General features: G+C 43.8%; 1 protein-coding gene across 12 annotated transcripts in view; it reads right to left on the bottom strand.

Annotated features, from left to right (window-relative positions):
• SPTBN1 (spectrin beta, non-erythrocytic 1) overlaps positions 1-23,357 on the bottom strand; it is a 114,401-nt gene that overhangs the window by 51,929 nt on the left and 39,115 nt on the right. Inside the window, exon 1 of one of the 12 annotated variants that reach the window (XM_021537677.4) lies at positions 14,134-14,887. The exons of the other annotated variants lie outside the window; for them this stretch is intronic. Within the exon in view, the coding sequence (XP_021393352.1) occupies positions 14,134-14,242 (109 nt within the window). The 5' untranslated portion in view covers positions 14,243-14,887. Of the gene's footprint in view, positions 1-14,133; positions 14,888-23,357 lie in introns of those variants that run through there. 12 annotated transcript variants of the gene reach the window in all.

The following is a 23,357-nucleotide window of genomic DNA, read 5'->3' as shown; positions in this document are numbered from 1 at the left end:
GCTCTCAGCCCCTCAGAACAGCCCAGCCATCAGTGGCAACAACAGCCTCCCTGCTAAGCCCAGCCCAAGGGCTGCTGCTCTTGGCACTGGCATTGTCCGTGGATCCCTGCAAGACCTCAAGACAAATTACAGATATGTTTTAATCCCTAACTCCAAAAGCTCCATCTCTGGCAGGTTACCATCTTATACTTCCATGCTGGAAGTAATTTCTCCAGCTTAAAATTATTACTTTTTGTTATTATAGCATCCAGTGTGTCCTACATGAACACTGCAACATCCACTGACTCAGAGATCAGCCGAGTGCTCCTCTAAGCACTTCTGCTTCTATCCACAGCTTCCCAGAATTTCCCAGATGATATCCTCATTTCACAGAGCACAGAGAAAACAGAGCTTCCTTTCACAGGACAATGTTCCCATTACTGTTGGTGTTCAGGGTACAGGATATTCACCCTATGCTTTCTCAGAGATGCAAGGATGTGGAGTGAAATAGCCAGTAACATTCACAGCTTCACAAATTCAAGCTGTGCCTAGAGGTTTTCAGTTGAGAAAGATTTGTGAGGGAAGGGCAGATCAGCTACTGGGACCAGAATGTGGTAATCAAATAAGATTTTATCAGTAAACAACACAAACAGATGTGCTGTGATAACCTTCACTGTTTGTTGGAGTAAGTGAAGAGCTATAGAGAACATGAAATAACTCTGACATGGGCCCAGCCTCTGATATTCCAGGCAGGCTTGAATGGAACAACCTGGCCCTGACCCTACCTACTGCTGGTTCTTCTGTATGAAATGCAAAGCAGCTACAGAAACACCACCTTTAGTGGGCAATTCAAATGATTTAACACTTCTGGGGGCTGCTCTTGAAAATACCTACATGCATCTCAGCTTCAATTACCACCACCTACCCTGGGCTGCACAGGACCACTGAACAAAATGATCACAAGGACCAAGGCCTGAATGCCAAACTGTATCACAGAGTGACAGACTTGGGTTGGACAAGGCCTTAAATATAATCCAGTTCCACCCCTCTGTCATGGGCCAGGACACCTTCCACAAGGCCAGGTTGCTCAGAGCTCCATCCAGCCCAGCCTTAAACGTTTATTTCCAGGGATGGGGCAGCCACAGCTGCTCTTGGCAACATGTGCCGAGGCATCACCACCCTCATAGGGATGAATTTTCTCATCTAACCCTTCTCTCTGTCAGTGTGAAATCATTCCCCCTTATCCTGTCACTCCAGACTCTTGTAAATAGTCTCTCTCCATCTTTCTTGTACCTTCTTCAGGCTCTGTCAGCCCACAGTCAGGTCACTCTGAAGCTTCTTTTCCTCAAGCTGAACAATCCCAATTCTCTCAGCCTTTCCCAAAGCAGAGGTGCTCCATCTCTGTAACTATCTTGGTGGCCTCCTCTGGGCCTCTCTTCCTCCTTTCTGAAGAAAGATGTTACAAAGCCATATCTACAGCAAAATAGCAGAAGTACAGATGAATAAAGGAGTAACTTTCTGGCCTCATGACATGCAGTGTTCAAATGGGCCTCCTTTAAAAAGCAGCATGGAAAATGTCTCAGTGCTGTTGGCATTTTACACAAAAGGATACAAACCCCTAATGGCTGAGTTGATGTCAGTGCTTGCTGCCATTTTTCCCTCTGCGTAAGAAACAAATCACTTCATCAAAAGGAGCATGGAAAAAGCATCTGCCTGTCCCAGGACACTGACTGCAAAATTCCCACAGAAGAACAATGAGAACCTGAGGTCACTGCACTGTTTCAAGTACACACAATCCTGGGGGGTCTTGGCAGTTTCCTTTAAAACATATTATATGTATAATGCAGGGAAGTGCCAGGGAATTTTTGAAGGGGACAAGAACATTTTTCTATAAGTGTCCAAACCACTCTCTGATTGGCAGTGTTGAATGAGTATGAGAGCAAGGCTTGGCATGGGCAGGGAACATACCAGGTCCTTCCCATCAAATCCATCTTATTTCTTTCTGTGTTCAGCAAACCCAGCAGGATAAGAGTTTTTACAGTGGATTCCCACTTGTCTATGGGAAGGAAAGCAAGGTTAAGAAGAAGGAGCTGGGGGGTTTTATTATTTCTGTTGGTCTCTTTTCCTTTCAGCATTCCTCCCTCTTCTCAGCACTGCAGGAAATGCAGCTGCTCTCGCACAAGACTACTGACACTGCTATTCCCCCAGTGCAATTCCTGCTGGTCCTGTGTGCCTAGCCCGGGACCCTCATTAGCCAGGGATTTGAAAATACAGAATTGTAAGTGACATTAACCAGAGATGAATCACAGAGACATGAACATCAGGACTCGGCACTCCCCGTGAGGACAGCAAAGTGCATGGTGAATCCCATCTTTTCCAGAGCATTCCCTGCACTGTGGGTGACCACTTCCGGTGGCACATGCCACCCTGGTAGGAGGAGACCTGCCAGGATGCAAGGCTGGGGGGAACCAAGAAAGGGCAATCCCAATGGGATATCCAGAAGAAAGCTGTCCCTGTGAGGGTATTGGGACACTACCTCCCCCGCAGGCTGTGGGAACTCCAACCTTAGGAAGATCCAGAACTCAGGAGGACAAATCCCTAAGCAACCTGATCTACCACGGGAGTTGCCCCTGCCTTGAGCAGGTGTGCTGGACCAAATACACTCTTCTTCCAACCTCAAGTATTCTGTGATTCTATGAATTCCAGCAAGCTTAAACAGGAGTAGGCCAGAAGACTGCACTGCCAGTATTCCTATGGAATCCCACTGAAAGATTTCAGAAGGCTGTGGGATCTCTTCTTTCATCTGAGGCACAAGTTGAGACATTACATGTAGAGCAAGGTCAAAGCTGTAGTATGTTTTGACCGTGCTTCTGTAAAATCTCACTGCAATCAGAATGAAGAATAGATGAAAGAAAGCCAGACCTTTGTTGGTTTCATGTTTAAATCTAATTTCACCTTAATGACAGAGAAGCAGGAATAGAAAATAAAGAAATCCACAATAACTGCATTTAATCATTTAAAAATATTAAATCTCTGTGCTAAGAGATGTTATCATTCCAATTAATTGCTGCTAAATTATAATTTTCATTATCACAGAAATATTTTAAATGGAAGAACATGTATTTAAATAACCACTGTGTTGATCAAGGATTAATAAGAGCTGAATTCATAGCCTTGCTGAACAATGTGTTTAGTTCCTGCAGTTTCCATGGCCACACAATAATTTACTATTGTTAATTGCATGCCATATTGTAGAGTCAGATGCACTACACTGTGCTGACAGGATGTTGAATAAAAGCAGCAGCACCACAGGTAAGCCAGACTATAGCTCAGCAAACTAAATCCCAAAGGTGGAAACTGAATATGTAACAGCAACAAAAATACTGTAGATTACATTAAAAAATAACTTGTATTACTGGAGGAACATTGATATTTTAAAAATGCCATTATTTCTAAAAAGAGAGTTTTAAAAATGCATTTATTTTAATGAGATTTGATACAAACTGCTAATAAGAAGCATTAGAGGAAAAATCCCTAATCTTCTCTGGCTCTAATCTGCAAACCCATCATGCAGAGCTCCCAAGAAAGTCCTGGAAATGATGTCTTTTGAGATTGGCAGAACTGACACCTTCACCTGTTTGCTTGCTTAAGAAAAGTGCCAGAAAACCATGATCTCAACTTGAACACACATTCCAGCTAGTCACTCTGAATAGTAAAGGAGTACTTTAAGAAATCCATGTGGCAATTAAAAAAATAACAATAATATGAAATCTTTCTTTGCATGCCACACCTACTCTATTGGGACTTCTAAGGCACAAACAAGTTGTACATGCATTCTAGTTCCTCACCTCAAAATTTTCTTACTTGCCTGTTTGATTCCAATCCAAAGGTCATTTACTGATCTGCTTTTGTGGGACAATGTGGCATGTTTAAGCAAAATCATTTTAGCCTTTGGGATTATGCAAGAGTGGGGAAAAGAGATCCCTTTCCAGCACAGTATTTCCTGCCCAGGTAATAAGTTTCAAAGCAGTACCAGAGAAAACCCCTTTGTTTGAAACGCTCTAAAGTCTCTCTGAGTTTTAAAAGGTAATGCAAATTTGAAGAAATTAGTGTAAAATTATACTTTTAATACCTTGAATGTGTATCTTCATTCAGAAACTTCACTTGTTTCTTGTCTTTCTAGTCTTAAAAGTGGACTTGTGAGTTGTACTGATTGTGCAAGGCCATGACTGCAACAATTGGAAGGCCCTACATAGGGACAAAGGTGTGGCTCCTGTGGAAGGGATCCAGGAGAGCTCCCAAGTATCTGCTTTCACTTTCTTTCATTTTTAGCACAGTGAGAAAATTATAAAGCACTCAAAAACTTCTGATCACAGTCATTTCACTGATGCCTCCTTAGCTATGTTGCACATTGTCTCCATATTCTGGGCTTTTCCCCCTCAGAAAGTGAATCGGTGATGTGGTGTTTTCCTTAAAAACTCCAAAAAAACCCAGAATAAATAGCCCCAAACAGACCATGAGGTAATGGCAATTAATAAAGGAAAAGCAACTTCTGAAAGTTCAGTGTCTAATTAACACTTCCAGTTGTCTGTTAGTGTAACAGCCATGTCATTAGAACATAGTTCAGGTATTGGTTAAGCACAGAACTACTGCACATTTGCACACACTATTTGTGTTTGCACCCATCTTACACATCTCCAAATCACATGGGTGCACAGGCATGAGAATGCACTGTGGCACCTCACACTCATTTCTATGTTCCTGAAGCCTCAGTCGACTCACTGATTTTCAGGTCTCCAAATTTACACATGTTTCACACATTTCAGCCCAATTCAGATACACCAGATGCTTATGCAAAACGAAAAGGTCCATGAATACACTACTGAATGTGAAGGCCACGGTGACCTGCACCTGATGCCAGGGAAATGTTTCACAACTTGGCAACAGGAACTAAACCAGAAGGGAGAGCTGAGTTGTGGAGCACAGAAAACAAAAGGTGGCTCACACAGGGACACCTGAAACCTGCCAGGAACTGGATAGGATGGGCCACATTCACACGGCTGGAGGAGAGGGAAAGGACAGCCACAAACCCAGCCCCCTAAAATGGGCACTGCAGAGATCACAACTCCCTGCCCAACCATTTCATTCAGGAAAAACAGTGGGAAGTCCCCTTGGAGCTGCTGTTTTATTCCGTGTTTGTCCCAGCCCTGCCATACCCAGCGTGGGGAGCAGCTCTGCTGGCGCCAGGGCAGAGCTCCAATCCATCCCTGAGGGGGATGGCACTGCCAGAACATGCTGCATGGTTAAAGGGTTTACATATTAGGTGTCCTTAAGTGTTGTCTGCTCTCCAGGACAACTTGTGACTGCTTTTATTTAGGAAAAAAGTATGTGCAGTGAGGAATTAGCTGGAACACAGCTGGCGCCAGGCACAGAGGACACAGGAGCATCTTTCAAGTGGCACAGAGCATCATTAGCATCTGGCAAACACTGGTGCAAGTCAACTGTTAAGAGCAAAGGCTCCAGTAAATAAGGTTTAGATCATGGGAATTTTATTATATACTCTATCAGACATATTTATTTTGGAGGAGAGGCAGAGAGAGAAGCATTTAGTAATATATCAGCAGCAGGGGACCTATGGAAAAAATGTTCCATAACTTCCAAATCTCACCCTGTGAATTCCTCTCATAAGGACTTAAGGCCACAACTAAGAGCAACAGGTCCAGATACAACCAGCACTTAATCTCCTATTAAAAGCTGACAGATTATCAGTGCACCTGCACAAGTGACAGTGGCCAGGCCATCACCAGGGAACAGTCAGGAAACAGTCTGCAGGCACTGCCAGTTTTCTGAAGAGACTTCCTTGAGCTAGAAGTGGCACACTGTGTTCCTGATCCCAGGTGAGAATGAAACTCACCTCACAGGGTGAACAAAGACAGGGGAAGGAAGAACATGAGAGACTCAGCACTCAAAGGTAAAGTTAACGCAAATTATTGAACTTCCCGTGACAAGGATAACAGAAAGGTCAGAAGTTCAGAACACCACCAATATTTGATGTTTCCAGACACCTCCCCTATTTATTCAGAGCCTGCCTTAAGTGCTGTTCTGTAATGGCTCTTACTCATATCAGCCTGCAATCACAGCACAGTCACATCTGCGATTTCACAGCAGTCTCTCCCATTATATTGCCAGGCAATCTGAGCTGACAGAGGAACACACCCTGAAAAAAGCAGCCGTTGCACTATCAAGGTCTAGCTTCCCTCCAAATAACTGTGGAAAGATACTAAAGTAGATGTAGAATTAATTATTACCCAAAGCAAATGGTAGTTCATTGACTACAGATGGGATGGTCAGGTTTTCACTTCTCTTTTTTTCCTGGAACAAAATCATAATCAAATCATATTGCCAAAAACTGGAAACACTCCCTGGACAAAATGAACATTAAGAACAGGACTTTGGAGGCTTTTTGAAAGGAGAAGGCAGAACCCAATATATGGTGTTAGTATAGAGAAGCTGAAACCAAGGGGAGCTGTTATTTGAGAAAAATGTAGGAAGAGGAGTGGATTTCAGAGACAAAATCCCTCAACACTGTGTTGTTTGTGGAGTTCCTTGTAGTGGGGCTGCATTGGTTTATACTATCTGAAAAGTGGGTGCTGCATATTGGCTAATTTTCTGCAGTGTGCCAAGCCATTAAGTGAAATTTTGGTATCTTTATTAAACCACAGGGGTTTTATTCCAAGAAAAATCTGGGCAGCCAGCATTTTTTCTGTTCAGATAAACTCTTAAATCTCTTTGTAACCACATGTTGTTTTGTTTAATCTTTGAAGGCATAAGGTCACCCTTTGCTTGTGATTAGAGTGCTGTGGCCACACAGATCATATTTGTACCTTGCCACTGCACTTTTTCCACTGACCCTTTGGTGAGCACTTCTCCAGTTCCTCTATCTGAAAACAGTCCCAACAGAGCTAAAAGAGGCAAGAGAACTTAAAGCCACTAATCTCAAAATAAAACCAATCCGAAGAAGCACATGCCCAGCCATTTTGGCAATACTGTAGGCATAGATGTTTGAAGTCTCTGCAAGGACACCAAATATGCCTGATGTAGAATGTAATTTGGGATAATACTGCTCTTTTTTGCCAATATAAATAATACATAAAAATCATATTTGTGACCTTCTCCCCGAACAGTTTAGCTAAAATCAGTGCAGGATCGTGCATGCTACTGATTCCCACCAAAGAGCAAAGTGACCCTGTCCAGGGTCACTTTGTCACATAAGTGTAACTGGGCTTGTTTCAGCTTATATTTTTATGAACAAACCAAACTTGACTGAACACTGAATTATCAGCACTACCAGTTATCCCATGAAAAGGCCACTTGGTAATGTCAGCTCTTTCACAAGCCCTTTGAAAGGCAGAAGCGTGGCTCCCAGACCACGTCCCAGTGGCTGCCTGCATGCCTGCCTGGCTGTGCCTTTCCCTGCACACTGAAGGGTCTTTCTCTTTAAGCTCCTTTCTAGGGAACAGTGGGGCATTGAGCAGGGCTACAATCCTGGTTAATATTAGTTTGGCTACAGTAGTGCTCTCCCAACAAAGGAGGCTCTCAGCCCGGGATACCCTTGCTCCAGCAGCAAGTGCACAAGGTCTTTTGTGTGAGCGTGGGCTCTCCCAGCCACCGCGACCTCGGGCTCCGCACAACAAGTCACAAGCATGAGTGCTTCCCATCCCTCTGGGCCTTTACCATCCCTCTGGGCCTTTCTCCTCTGACAGAAATGTGAGGACTCATTTTGAGTGGGAGGGGAGTTGTTTACTAATACTTAATTAAACAACTTTAATCTTTGATGAAGTGCCACTTCACTCAGACAATCACACTGGGATAAAGGCCATTACCTGTTTCGCCCAGATACAAACATCCAAATGTAATTTCAGATTTGATTTCTTCTGGGAAGAGCAAGGCAGATTCTCAACCATGTTATTTATGACATTCTACCTCCTTTACCACAACTTTGAAAGTCAACAGAGACTAATTTCCAATATTTGGTGTAAGAGTTTTCCCAAACCCATCTATTCAATGAAGATAATTAATTTTCACATGAGGAAAAGATGTCATTGTCAAATGCTGATACTTAATAGCTGATACTTAATACTTCTCAATTCATCTTAAATATGAACAAAAATACTTTCAGAACTGTTAGTAATAAAATACTCATGAAATTTGGACTCTGAGCAGAAGGGTTAACAAACCACACACCCTGTGCTGGGATCTCACTGAAGAGGAGTTTAGTAGAGGGAAGAGAGAATGGAGATTTTGTGAATCACGTAATTAGATTTCCTTCATCATTTCTACTAAGCTTAGCTAGCAGCTCATCCAGTTTAATTGTCAAAGCATGCACCCAACAGAAAACAGAGAGATGAAAGAAACTAAGGAGAAAGAGGAAATCACAAACCCGAATTGGGAAAGTGCTCAGGAATGGAAGACAACCATTGTTCTGTTGTTTTATCACCACTTTCATCTCTGTCTGTAGGCTTGTTTTATTGCCCCACTTTCCACACAACTTAATGGCAAAACCCACAGTCCATTTGAATAGGGCTTTTGGATAGGAAAAATATTTGGGATAGGAGCCTGTACTCCGAGGTGATTATAACATGCCCATCAAACACTGGAATGGTCTGTGACCCTGAGCTTCTTGGAGACATGGAATGCAGAAACACACAAGGGCTGATTCCTGTGTGCATTCCCAGATCCATGAGGTGTGGAGATTTCCACCAGTTGAGCACCACACAAATCATTTTACTCTCGCTACATTTCTCCCGCAGGGTATTCAAAACACCCCACTGTCCCATGTGAAAATATCTGCTTACAAGCTTTGTTTACTTAATTTCAGAGCCGCAAAAAGTGCTCCAGAACTGCCCTTTTTAAAACAAAATTAGGCTAGAGCACCTAGAGATTTCTGATTGTTTTAAAATTAAGTTCCTTACACACACAGTTAAAAAACCAAATGTTACAAGCATACTATAAATGAAAACTGAAGAGAACAGACTACAAAAAACCTGAGCCAACAGCTTGGAGTTGTAGAAGTTCACCGTTATTTCAGTGAGAAGCCAAATCCAATTTAAAAGTTTAATTTTGACTTGTATCAACACTGACCACATGAGCAGAAATACCCTATCCTAAGCTTCTTTAATTTGCCTTCTCTATCTGCACAAGTACCAAAACCCATGACCAGAAAAAGCAATTTTCTGCCCAAAAACTGAGTCAGGATTTGGATATGTTTGCAGGGATCTTTGCACTGGAAGGAATAAGGGCCCAGCTATCACAGAAATGCACATTTAAGTCAGTTTTAGGATCCCTTTAAAACTCCTTGCAAATCTGACAGGACTTCCAACTGTGCACCTTGTGCTCAGGTGTTCACCCAAACTGGAAGACTGAAGTGTGCTGTGGCACATTGAGGCTTTGGAGTGTTGCAGACACCAGAAAATCAAGCAAAATTTGCCACACAAACAGGAATTTCCACCTTTGGTGGATCTGAGAACATGGTGGGGAGAGGGCAAGCCAAAAATCCGTGTAACCCAGACACATTTCATCCATTCAGAATGAAATTCATCTTCCCCGAATTTCAGCTTTAACAGAAATTACCATGACAAGAAATGCCAGTGACCCATTTGGTAGACAAAGTAGGGTGTACCAGGTCAGTAATCAGTGTCTGGAGCTATGCAGGTCACTGCTCCCAGGAGACTCGAAGCTTTCACAAGGTAAATCAGGAAGGGACTGGTGAAAATGGCTGCTCAAAGGGCACCCACAGGAGGAACTCCAAGGATCCTGGTGACACAGAGGGCGTCTCTGCCTTAGTGCAGGACAGCACAGCAACTCTTGCAAACTGCTCTGTCGGCAGAAGGAGCTCCCTGTTTAACCTTGAGCACAGATGGGGATTTGGGGGAAGATTTTCTTGCAGCAAAAGCTGTGGGAAAGCCCTGATTGAGAACAGAAAACCAAGAAAATCTTCCTGCAATCCTGCAACTTAGATGGGAACCAACCTACACATATATTCATACATGATCAAGCTGATTACCATTGACCACTTAAAAATTGAAGCAGTGTGTGTCTCTTTTTAGGCCAAACCTCCTTGGATGATTGCAGATCAAAGGATTCCAAGCCAAGGAGCTCTTCTGCTGGAAGGCTCTTCTATCAGAGAGAGGGAGGACTTTGCCCCAAACACCTGAAATACAGTTGTATTGCCTTTCCTGTTGCAGGTAGTGCTGTGCAGTCATTCAGCTTTGTACCCCCATGAAACAGAGTTTAGAACTGATCTTAAACACCTCTGATGAGAAAGGCAGCTCATATTTCCTACAGTTTATTCCAGTGTCCAGTTTTTCAAACATACTATTTCTAACACGGCTCAAAAGAAATGCACTTTCTCTCATGCAGCCTGAGCACCAAGACTCCCACTAAAATGTGTCCAGCCTGAAAGGCAGCATTACAAAAGTGCCCCAACCTGAAACATCCCGCACAGCAGGACACACGGCAGAGCTCCTTTGAAAGCTGACCTTTCCCTGGGACTTATCAGAAGTGCAGATCTAGCTCGCCTCCATCCCCCAAGATTTCACATTTGTAATTACCACTGGAAATCTCACACCTCGGGCACAGCCCCGGAGCTGAGACCCAACTTTTCAATGACAGGGCAGGAGCTGATAGAGTCATCAAGCTCCCAAATGCCAGAGATGTTAATAAATACCACTGTCCTGCTAACCGGGTGGCAAAGAGCCCCTGGAGCAGTGATGATAACTGCTTCCCTGTGCACCTTTCCCGCTGGAAGCTGATACAGCTGCAGGGATCTCCTTCCAAATTCCTGACTTGCGTTAACCTCTTCCTGCCAGCTCCTACACACATGCCCAGCCAATCTACAGCTTCCTGCCACATTACCATAGCACAGGGGACAGCCTTCGTTTTATAACAACAACAATATATCTGGTTTGATTTGCATTTCATTCCTCAATGTAGCAGGACAAACTTTCTCCACTGACAGAACCTGCACAAGCTCCACGGCAGCGTGTTTCCCACAAACAAGTTTTGGGGTTCTGTCTTTACTTGCAGAGAGCAACTGCAGCCGTGCAACCTGATCCCTTTCTACTGCACAAGTGGCCATGAGAACCAAAACTCCACGCCTAGGTTTACGATGATAGCAACCACTGATAGTATCACTCACCTATCATTCCATGACTGGGTGAACTAAGCATAATAGGAACTTACTGAAACTTAATAAAGGAAACACAACTTGCTAAAGCATTTTTCTTCCCACACCTGTGCCGACATTCTCACTAGCACAAGGGCTGAGTATGCTAAACTCCTGGATTATCGTACACTGGCCTTCAGGGCTTCTTTTGATACAAAGAGAGTCTTGATTCACTCCTAGCAATGGCTTCTGCCACATCCTGCTTCTCTTTGGCCCATCAAGGCAAATGGGAGCTGGGATCCACAGCCAAGTGACCCTTCCAGGTGCAGAAGGAGCCAGTCTGGTCCTTTCAGTGCAGTCCCACAACCTGCACTGGCTTTCACACCCCAGTGGGACTGGGCTGGAAAATCTGCTTTAATCACCCCACAACCATCATAAAGTTGAAGGAGAGTTTCTTTACAATCATCACTTCAAGGCATTTAAAAGAGGTGGAGCATAGGAGTGCCATGGGAATCATGTATGATGTGGATTTGCTTTGTCCATAGTATTTTGGGGTAGATTTCGTCTGGCTTCTCTCCTTATGTGAAGCTGGTAGTGTCAAACCTCATTGTCTATTTTAGGAAAGAGGAGATCAGAGAGGGTTGTCTTCTACTCATTGCTGATTCAGACTTCTCTTTGTACAGGGCCTGAGCACTCACTCTGTGTTACTTTAGACAAAACAATATACTCCCGAGTGCTTTTTTTGATGAAAACTCAACATTCACTACATCTAAACAGTATCTTGCTCTGATCTAGTGCAAAGCTGGAGATACACAAGGTAACCATAGGAACTATGAAGAAAAGAGGGGTAAATTCAGTGTCTGAAGGACATGAGGAGAAGTTAAAGTAATCTGTGTGGTGCCGATGCTGGTGATGCTCCAGACAGCCCCCCTACCCAGAGCAGGAGGGGTGAAACAATTATCAAGGAGTATGTAATTATTTGAAATGCATCTGCTCTTATTTGTTTGTACACCTCCATTGTGAAAGAGGTAAAACTGGTGATAAATCTGTAATTTAAAAAAATTACATATATTCAGCTCATCTACGCTGGGCTTGAGTCTTGCCCAGTGCCATGGAACACTCCCTGTTCCCACCAGTGCCTTCCAGCAAGAAAGCCCTGAAAATCTTACAACTCCAAAACAGTGGCTTTGTAGACATTCTTCAAGCAAAGAGCCACTAATCTGAGGAAAGACCTCTTCTGTGTCAAGAGTTAAGCCACTCCCTTTCCATCACACATGATATTTTGTACAGTTATTTGGCATTTCATGAAGTATATGGTTCATAATTTACAACACTGCCTGCACCTAAGCTCCACCCTGAACAAAATCACTGGCAGCACTAATTTTCAAGCCTGTGATGTGAAAAAACAGCCACAGGATGGTCTGCTGCAAAACTGCACAGAATTTACTGCACTTTATCTCTTCTGCTGGAGGAAATTGCAGTACTTCAGGGAGAGCACTGCATCTTTTTTTAACCTTTTTAAGTCAACTCAGTGCATTCCACTGAAGGGAAAACTCACTTTCTGTGCTTTCAACAATGCGGTCTGCTTTCCTCTTTCAATGTGATATAAACACACAGATAATGGATTCCTGAAGCAGTGACCCTGAAAATGATAAAATCTGCCTTCTTTAGACTGCTAACTAAACCAGCAAAGAAAGAGGCATGAGCCAGGTTTTTCTTCATGCCACAAACAGTTCTTTCCAACACAAGTACCACAGCCTAAGATCTGACAGATGTTCAAGATAAAGCCTGTAACGCATTCCCTCATGTGCAACTTTGGAGCCTGAATTTTCCATGCCTTGTCCCAGGAATTTCCATGTTCTGAGTGTTTAGGATGCTGTAATTTTGCCTTATTACATGCAGTGTGCAGCCATTGCTGTGTGCCAGTTTACAGGATAAACCAAGTGCTATGAATGAAAGATTTTCTTTCCCGCCCTGCTTAACCCAACAAATAGGAACATTCTTTGCACTAACCAGGCTCTTGCCCTCTCTCTGACAGGAACCACAGACGACACTTGCAGCACAGACCAGAGTAAATTAAGAAACATGCTCAGAAGGGCAGCACTTCGCTGTACTCAGGCTGCTCTGGGACTATCTCCAGAGTCACATGGATCTAGAGGAGGAGGTTTGGTTTCAGTGAAGAATTCTTTTTTATTTTGCAACTGAAATCCCGGAGTTCATTCATTGTTGGGATGAGTCTTCCACAGAGAAACAAGAGAGCTTGTTTTACCCTGCCTGAGGCACGGAGCTGCTGGGCACAATCCTTCCCCCTGCACTGGAGGTTTGCAACCCGGCCAAGGCCTACCCTCCCTGCAGAGAGCATATGGCACCCCCAAAAGAAACTTCTGGTTCTTAAACAGACAGGGAGTTTAAGGGGAAAATATTAAAGGTCATTCTCCCTGTATAAAAGCAAAGAAAACTGGGAATGTTAAAGTACACGAGAGCTTTCTCAGATATCTATAGCGTGAGCAAACGAATTCGTTAGGGAATTATGCAACTGTTCTTCATTTGAAGAACTGAAGCCACCCACCTTTGCAGGAGGTACTCAGGGGGTGGAAAGGGCCCTTGCACGGCAAACTGCACCCAAGCACAGCTAGGATTTATGAGTGATGGCCAGTTTTAACTGTACTTCATTTAAGGATAAAATAAATAGAAGACTGCTTCCTCACTCTGTCCCTTATTGTTCTGAGAGACGTGGTCTGGCTTAGTCTTCATTGCAAGGCTAAGTGGCTCAGAGGCTGGATACACACCTTTACCCCGTGTAAGGCTCAGGACACCTTCGGAGTGAGAAAAGCTACACAGTATCCCTTAAAAGAACTCAGAGCTTTTTGCCACAGCACCACTTTTGTCCTCGCTCACTAGCACCTCGGTGCAATGAGAATAAGCCAGGACTAACATGTTTACAAGGATCATAGCATGGCAATACCTCCAAAAAACCCGCACAGGCTTACCTTGTAATTGCTTGAATCGTCCTTCTAACTGGTTATAGTTATACGGCACCTGAGCTGCATATCCTGGGGACAACGGCCCGGGCATACTGGTTGATTTTTGTAATTCCATTTACAGGTAGCGTAGGGATACGATGAACTGCAGCATAAAGGAACCACAAGTCTCTTTACCACACATCCAGGTAAATCCCAGCTTCCTCCAGTAGTTTGGCGTCAGTCCCTAGCGAAAACGCTCCCCCCCTGAGCCCTAAGTAAATAACAGCTTCGGTTCAAAATCCAGCAGTGTGGCTTGGCGGTAAGCTCTCTGTAATGGATTCAAACGTAAAGCACCAGGAGGGTGTTTTTTGTTTGCTTTTTTTTTTTTTTTTTTTTTTTTTTTGTTTGGTTGGGTTTTTTTACCAGTTCCACAACAGGCAATTCTCAAGTGCTTGAATCTGGTTCAAATGCTCGTCTGGCTCTGGCGAAACCAAGTGGAATAAAAGCAAGCGTGCGATTCAGGCCGAAGTAAAGGCAGCATGGAGCCACGCGCTGCCGCCCTGGCCGGCGCTCCCAGGAGCCGCGCACACCTCAGACCTTTCTGCTGGTTTGTAATATAAACAGCAGCCGCCCGGGCGCGGGCTGATGTCACTCAATTACCATACGGCACGGTGCAGGAAAGGAAGGCTGTACCAAGGGCGAAGGGGCGGCGGAGCAGGGGAAGAGCGTCCCGGCTCTCGCAACGCCCCAGCGAGTCCTTCCGCCGCGCCCCGGGAGTGGCTGCCCGCGGGGTCCCGGCCCCGCGCTGCCGGCACCGCCGCCGCGCACGGTGGTACCTTCCCGAGCCTAGCAGCTGGAATTACAACCTTTTGTTAGGAGCCTCATGTAATGGAAAAGTCTCAGATTACTATCACTTGAAAAGGAGGGTACTTTTCTTTATTTATCTGCGGGGTTGTCGGCTTGCAGAAGCACCACACACAGAAGCGCTCATTCAGTATTTAGCACCAGCCGAGGAGGGGACGCGGGGAGATGTACCCTTCAGCACACCGGGAACAAACGAAAGCTTTGTCGAAAGGTTCTTTAAACAGGCAACTCCTGTCACTTCGGTTTATGTTACTTGACGATATTGAGGATTTTGACATGCCCTGTGCATGTGGCTCCTTGCCCAGTTATCAGTGTGCTGGGTATTACTGCAAGATTAATGGGCTGTGCACTGAGGGGGAGGGCTCTAACGTAAATAAGGATGCCTCGCCGAGCTCTGACTGGCACCTCAATACACTGCCGAAATACAAACGTGCACAGCAGCAGCAGCAGCTGGGCTTGGCCCTGGAAGCCAGTTCCTGCAGATGGTATTAGATACAGGATGTCAGTTTTCCCTCAGGGACATGAGCTCCCAGCCCTCACTTAGTTGTAAGTGAAATTTAAAGGTCAATTCCACATTCATAGTCTCAGTATATAACATTTGCCTGTTCATTTTTAAAACTGCTGATAATGTTCACAAAAATGTTTTCTCTTTTCTTCTTGCATTTCCAAATTCCTTTCCACTGGAATCCATGTTCTCTCCTCCTCCCACTCCATCCCTTCATTAAACATTTCAAAATGTTGTCTTTGTTTTGATACCATAATTTCACAAGGCTTAAGTCATATAGTAATTTCTGTGAGGACAATTTCTGTGGGAGAAGCTCAGCCCACTCCCCTACTCACTGCAGCCCAAGGTCCTGCTCAATGCAAGGTAGAAATTCAACCAGCCATTACCAGCACACCAGGGAACAAATGTGCACAAAGTCCAGCCATGTACACTGCCAGTTTAGGGGGAAGTGATGGAAGTTGACACTTCTCAGCTGAAGATCAGGTTTCAAAAAACACATAGACACATAAACTGTTGAAAAGTCTGGCCACTGCTTCTGAGGTCATAAATGTATTTAAAATATTTATGGCTTTCAATTATACTGTTTTACTTAAAGCACCACCATAGTTCTAGTCCAGAGTAATTTACATTGGTACAGAAGGGCTTTTACTGGGGTATTTCAGTGCACCCCTTTATTTCAGTATAGCTGTATTTATAGCTATATTTATTTATATCTGTATTTAGACAAGACTACAGCACACCTCTAGCAGAGCCTAAAACATTTCTGAAAGCTGGCCTTCAATCCCTTCAGCATGACCCCACTTGGTCACAAAGGACTCCTCAACTACCTCAGACAGGTTTTACAGTATCAGGGGGGAAAGTGGCTGTGTAGGGGACCAGGCCCTGTAGGCTCATGCCCTAAAAAACATGTCTGGAAGGCGTCATGGGGACCTGAGGAAGCACCTGCAGTTGCAATCCACCAGGCAGGATGCTGCTTTCCAGACAACAATGGGCTGATGTGGCAGGCTCCTGCTTAACCCTCCCTTGATAATCTTTTTGCAGCCAGCTGTCCCTCCAGCACATGGGCACCCACACGCCAGTCCTGGCCATGGGGTTTCCAGGGAAGAAGGGCAGCACAAAATACCAAAGGCACCTGAATTCCCAAGAGCAGAGCTGGGTAAACTGAGCCATTAACATAGCAAGGTGAACTCTGCTGGGCTGGAGGAACATGTTTTGCCCAGCACACAAGTACAGGCTTATTTTCATCACAGATTTTTCTCTTGCAGCTTCCTACCAACAGCAGCTTTTGCCTGCCATGCCTGACCTACGTTATAATTAAATGCAAACCCTTCCCCTCAAGAGCAGGCAGGTAGCCAGGCCCTACCTGCAGGCATATCAACTCAGTCTGTCCCACCTTGAGCAAACAGGTGTTGCTATGTGAGCTCAGAAGGTAAAACTAAAGTCCAAGTGAGTGACGGGGAAACTGGAGCATTTTTAACACCATGAAGGCCATAAGTCAGGAACTTTTCCCCAGCTGAAAGCTTTCCCAAAACTTTTGGCAGGTAATGCACTAATGGTCATTATTAAAAATATTAAGAAGTAAACTATTACAAAAGGAAAATAGTAAAATCTAAAAATAATTATTTGGCTTAGGCCCATATAAAACACAGATTAGCCTTACCCACCCCATCATGAAACATTAGCACCACACACACACATTTACACTTCAGCTTGTCCCCTGTGGGACAACTGAAGCTGGCAAGCTTCAGGGCATACTGAACAAAATTTGGTGTTTGATTTTTTTTTTTTTTTTTTTTTTGGTCTGTGTCCCCTCTCTATGTCCCTCCCAATTCTGGCCTACCCAGTAGCACTAAACACTACTTTAAAGGGAAGGTATTGCAGCACATATGGAGCAATGCAGGCTACACAGTGAGCAGAGGGGAAAGCTAAAGGAAAAGGGAAGAACCTGAGCTTATTTTGTTCAAGGTTTGACAAATAGAGACACTAAACCCTGACATGTTGTCAGCAGCACTTGCTGGGAATATCTGACCTCATCTGAGCTGCCATCCAGGTTGGCATTTGGGCTGAACAATGTGCCCCCTAGCAGCAGATGTGACAGACTTTGTTGATGATGGTTCAGCTCCTGGGGCTGGCCCTGGTGCCAGGCTCAACTGCCAGAGCCTTCCTGCTGCTTTGCTGGGTACTGCTGTACATCTTAAAGGCTCTGCTGAACAGGTTGATGGGAATTCAGTGGAAAGAGCAAAGCAAAATGGGGACATGTCTGTGTTTGTGAAATGCTACACCGTATGTAGCAAGACTGCTTCCAAATGGGCATCCTGCCAGCTCCCCGTTTTGTGAGTCACACCAAGCCTAATGCATTGGTCTGCTGTTGACTGCAAATGAGTGAACCTGAGCCGTTTTCTGCTGCCATGTGGAGATGCACCAGATCAATCACAAGGCTCTGCATGTAAAGCCCTTTGTGACACCCCAGTTCTACTCATTTTCCCTTTGTCTTTAATTGACTAAGCCCTTGACAACACTAATTAGATAATATGTTATAGAGGGGATTGAATACTTTAAAGCCATAGATAGCTTTGGAGCACTGGGCCAAGTGCAACTTATCACATCAACACAGCTGGAAATTGTCCATGGTGTAATTCATTAGTGATTACAGTAGTGGAGGAAAAGAAGGACCAGATCATATATTAATCTTAGCATATTGAGGAGAGAGGGGTGTGCTGGGTTTTGGGGTTTTTTTTGTTCTCTAAACTTTGTTCTCAATTTTTTGCCTGTAACTGTGCAATAACTTTTGCTGGCACAGTTTGAATTGTCCCTGTCTTATAGCACCTGCCAGGTGATGATGGCTTGTGTACTTGTTCAGAATGAATAAAACACAAGTGATTATCCACTTAGCCATAATGCAGAGTGTCCTGGTTGACATGATCGGAGCTTTGCAAAGCCTCAAGGAGAGCGAGAGGTTGATTACAGTAATATTATGAATGTACAAGTGACATTTAGAAACAGCTGCTTACCCCAGAACATAAAAGGGTCTCTCCTGGGCTCTGTCTTTACATGGTTCTAAAAAATGCTGCTGAAGTGAACAGGCTCTGACACAAAGGAAAAAAACTAGGGTTTCTGAGGAAGAAACTAATGCTAGATCCAACAAAAGTGCCTTCCAAATTCCGAATTAACAATGTTTCTAAGCCAAAGCTTACAATAATTATGAGTCTGGTTAATCATCACGCTTGTCTTTTCTCTTTACTCTTTCTTGTTCTTCTAAATTCTCTAGTTGTGGCTAATTAGGGGGAAAAAAAAACACCAAAAAACCATCAAGATAAAAAGGATGATTTATTAAACTAAAATGCCAGAGAAATCATGTAACATTTTGCTCCTCTCCTGAAGGTAGGTAAAGTTCCTACACATCCCCTAAGTGCTACAGTTAGGAACTGAAAACTCATTATGACACTTGCCTCCATCCTCACAGTAAAAACAAAATCTATCCTTATATATTGGAGCAAGGAAAAATAGGTTTTGCTGGAGGATTGTTCTAGAACGTAATAGGAAATAGTTATTTTTACCCTATTTGACAATTTGCATAACATGAATCCTGAAGAGTTAGCTGGTTTCCCTCCAGTTTTTTATCTAAGATGCTGGAAGCAGGGAGCAGCAGCCCACACACCAAGCAGAAATGAGCTGCCAAGCTCATTATCTCTGCTGCAGGTATTGGAGGGAACAGAACCCTTCAGTTTATAACCTGCCATGTCCTGCAACACTTGGTAACTCTCTCACATGCTTGTGAGATGAATACAAGCAAACCAAGAGATCTCTTCAGTAACACTTCTATTGCAGAAAGTATCTCAGTGTTTCTGTTCAAAGGGGCTTTTAGGTCAGCGGCAACTATGCTGTCACCAGGTCCTCCTAGTCCCTTCCAGATACATTCTCTGCAACTCACATTGCATTGGAGAGCAAATGCAATCCAAAGGCAAGGAAAAGAGGCCCATTAAAAAGTAGGAGACAAGGATTTTTATTACAGAAGAGTCTGTTAACATGCTTTCCTTTTGCCATGTCTGGGCTGGCCTTCCAGCAACTCAGCTCTGAGTCCCAGGTACAAACCAGTTTTGGGCTCCAGGTGAATCTCTAGGTTGTGACATGTGAGACCAAAACCTTGGGAAATTTTTTCACAAACCAGGCCAGAATATCAATTTATTACTGAAACTGGGTCAGTTCCACCTGGTTTCGGGTCTCAGTTTACAGTAGTCCCAGATTAATAGGAAAGTTGACATGACTTTTGTAACAGCATGTCCTTGCTAACTGCAGGAATCAAACACCTGCCAGGAAGGACAGCAGGGAAGAGCTACAGGAGGCACTTGCAGAACACTTCAGAAAAAAATACCATTTCTGTTGGTTTGCATTCCAACCTGTACTGCTTTTCCCATACTCACCAAGACAGGGAAGTCACCCCTGAAAAGCTGAAACTACATTCCCAGGTTTTATTTGTTGCCCATGAAATACACTTGGCTTGCTCCCTGACACAGATGGACAGCCCTTACAAAGCCTGTTCATATCAAGTACACTACACAGGTACACACTTAACACATTCGCTGGCTGTGAAATTTTATCATGAAAACACTTGTTCATTTTCATGCAGAAAATTCTTATGGGTTTAGATTTACTTTTTCAGAAGCTGGGATTATTGTCATTGACTCTCCCTCCTTTCTCTTCCACCTGAATTGCACCTATGTTTATATGTATAGGAGAGAGACACAGAAATGTGCACCTTCCTTTTCCTCCCTTTTGCACCATTTTCTTTTTCTTTGCAGTCTGACCAGGAACACAGATGCACTGTTGCTACACCATAATCACTCAGGCATGACAATTCAATGTCCTGTTACTCTTGAGCAAAATGGAAATTGGGTGAAAACGAGCAGCAGAATACAGTGATCTTTAAAAATCTCCACAAGCCAGAGTATGTTCCTATCTGGAAACTGCCACTCTCCACAAAAAAGCATAGTGGTCAATTGACAAGTATTAACTGTGTCCAACTCATGAAGTTATTATTCCAGAGCAGCTAACTTCATTTATAGATGATATATTGAAAAAAAGCATACATTGTACAAGTGGATGTACAAACACTGTCACTTGACACCTCTCTGCCTTCAAGGCTTAATAAAGGAAGAAAAACTTGAAAAATCCTCACACAACACACACATACAAAGTGGTTGGCAAAATAAAAATACTAGTGATTGCCTTGCTCACTAAAAGAGCTCAAAATTGCTCGCTAAAAGAGCTCAAAACTGTTAGGGAGAATGCTGGAAACCAAAGAAGTGAAACTTAAAAGTGGATTTTCATCACCCTCTCCATGTGGCTGGTTCTCATCCCCATTCCTGTTCTTTTTACCTTTTCCCCATCAAGGAAATTCATCTCCAGGCAATCTGGGTTTATATCTCTCCAGAATATTACCTCAAGATAAGAATCAAAGCTCTGATCTGAGGGAATGATTTCATCACTAATCTTTCCCCATTAGAAGAGCTCCAAGTTTAACAGAAATTAGTAAACATGTTTGAATCCTGCACTGAATTTCACTTTGCAGTGTGCTCTGTTAGATATTATTTATACTTCAGGGAGTGCTTTCAGGCAGTATCCCAGCAACAAACAGAAGGAAAAAATGCAAGGCACATTGCAGATTTGGCTGAATAAATAACATAAAAACAGAAACATTGCTAGTTAGATGCTAAAGACATGAGATGAGAACATTCTCTTCTGCATACGCATTTTTTGTGGAAAGACTTCTTTTGAATTACAGACTCATGACTAGGTTTTGAAATTCATCCACAGCTAAGCTCACCCCTGAGAGAAGTCATAACTTTAAAAAATATATATATTGCCAATATTGGCATATAGTTTCTAAAAATAAGAAATCCTTTATATTTCCAAGATTATTCAGCAAATTATCTAAAAACAATCTTATTATCACAGTGAAGGGTCTCATGGTTTCTCTGTATTAAATAGCCCTAAAATATTGACTCCAGCAAAAAAGAATATTTGTAGCCTTCTCAGTCTTCAGGTTTCCCATGAAGGCCCACCTCTGGTCAGGTTCTCAGCTGGTGTAAGACAGCATGGTCTCAGAGAAGTCAGGGGAGAATCCAGTTTATTCAGGTAACAATCTGACTGGGAGGTCTCCTCTAAATTGTCAGTTTCAGCATATTATCCCAGGCTTAAGACAGTGCCTGGCTCAGCTCTCACTGACTCCGCAGAGGGTGTCTCCCAGGGAGCATTTTTCCTTTCCCAGATCAGCTGCTGCAGCCAGAGCTCTTTATCCCCACACCAGAACTCCTGCCCTGCTTATGCTGAACACTGCCTCCCCCTCAGCTCAGTGTTTTGGGGCAGCCAAAAGCACGTCCCCTGGTGCTCTTACTCTTCACTGATGCCATGGGGATGAGTGGATGAGGAAAACTGGAGTAGACAGGAGAGCAGTGTGCTGTGTTGCTCTGGGAATAAAGGCATAGGTTCCACCTAAGGGAGCTCATTCTGGAAGTCAGTGCAGTGGCACGGTATCGAAATGCCCTGCTATGACTGTGCAGACTGACCTGTTGCAGGATTATCAACATACACATTTCACGAGTAATATCCCAAAGGTAAATACACCTATGCACACAGAGTCAGCACACATGCATCAGTTTTCCACTGGCTTCCTCTGGGTACAGATGGATTTTTATATATAAGCTTAACTAGAGCACAGAATCCTCTTGTACCTGATTTTGTTAAATTACTGCATTGCTGTCCAAGCACAGAGTCCTCTGTGCATAAGAACTGGCATATGCCTGGAGTTCTCCTCAAGGAACTATTAGAAGCAGATACGGACCTGTATTCCGGCCCAGGATCTTAATGAACAGGAATTCCAAGATCCGGGTATCAATCAACACAGGCTCATGCTGGCAAGATGCTGGGCTCTCCTGTATACGTGTCCACTTCAACAGTGCTTAGTCCTGAAAGGATTTCAGTGGAGACACAAAATGATAGCAGCACTCAGACTTTCCAGAGTGGGGCTGCTGCCAGAACTGCTCCTATCCTGCTCTGTCCCCAGGGAGACAATGAGCCTCTTTTTCCAGCCCCAGCTCATCCTGCCTGAACAATGCATGCCAGATTATAGTCATTCACCAGGATGCAACCACTGTCATGCACCACTCCGTTACTAAGTACTCATAAATCCTGTCCATGGTGCAGACAAGCACATGCAGTTCCAGACAATTCCTAAGGTATATTCAGTAGGACTTCTCACCAGGTTGGCTCTCCACTCAAGAGGCTACACAAGGCCAGGGATCTAACCAAACTACCAAGAATGTGATTTACACCTCCTTGTAGTTTGCAACATGACTTCTTTGATTTTAAAGAGAGGGCAAACCCCCAAACCGTGCCCAACTGAAACCAAAGATCACGTTGTTGCAGCAGCAAGATACAAATGACCTGTGTACCAAGCTACATTTTCGATCCTCGAATACATTGTTTGCTTCTACTTGCAAGTTATTTTGTATTTCACAGAGATACTGGCTCTTCTTTTTGGGTTAGTCTGCTGATAATCTTTAAAAATAAACCTGCTAAGAATAAAGTATTATTTATCATCTGGTTTTTGCTATCTGCTTTAGAAACAGTTCTCCATGGCAACTTTAAAAGCCAACGCATTAATGCACAATGACAGATGGGCTGAGCTTTTCATTACTCTCTGCTAAGAGCACAGTGTGCATCAGGAGTCCCAGCCAGCACCACAGGTGACATGTGGCAGTACAGCAGCCTCTCTGCTGCCCTGCTCCTTCCTTTCATGCCTGCATGACACACAACGCACCAAATGACACTGCTGCTTCTAACAACCACTTCTGTGGATTCTGGGAAGTCAGAAATGACAGAA

Source organism: Lonchura striata, chromosome 3, assembly GCF_050655825.1.
Source record: "Lonchura striata isolate lonStrDom1 chromosome 3, ASM5065582v1, whole genome shotgun sequence".
Lineage (NCBI taxonomy): Eukaryota > Metazoa > Chordata > Aves > Passeriformes > Estrildidae > Lonchura > Lonchura striata.
The sequence above is the reverse complement of the archived record's forward strand: the minus strand, read 5'-3'. Positions and strand labels throughout refer to the sequence as shown.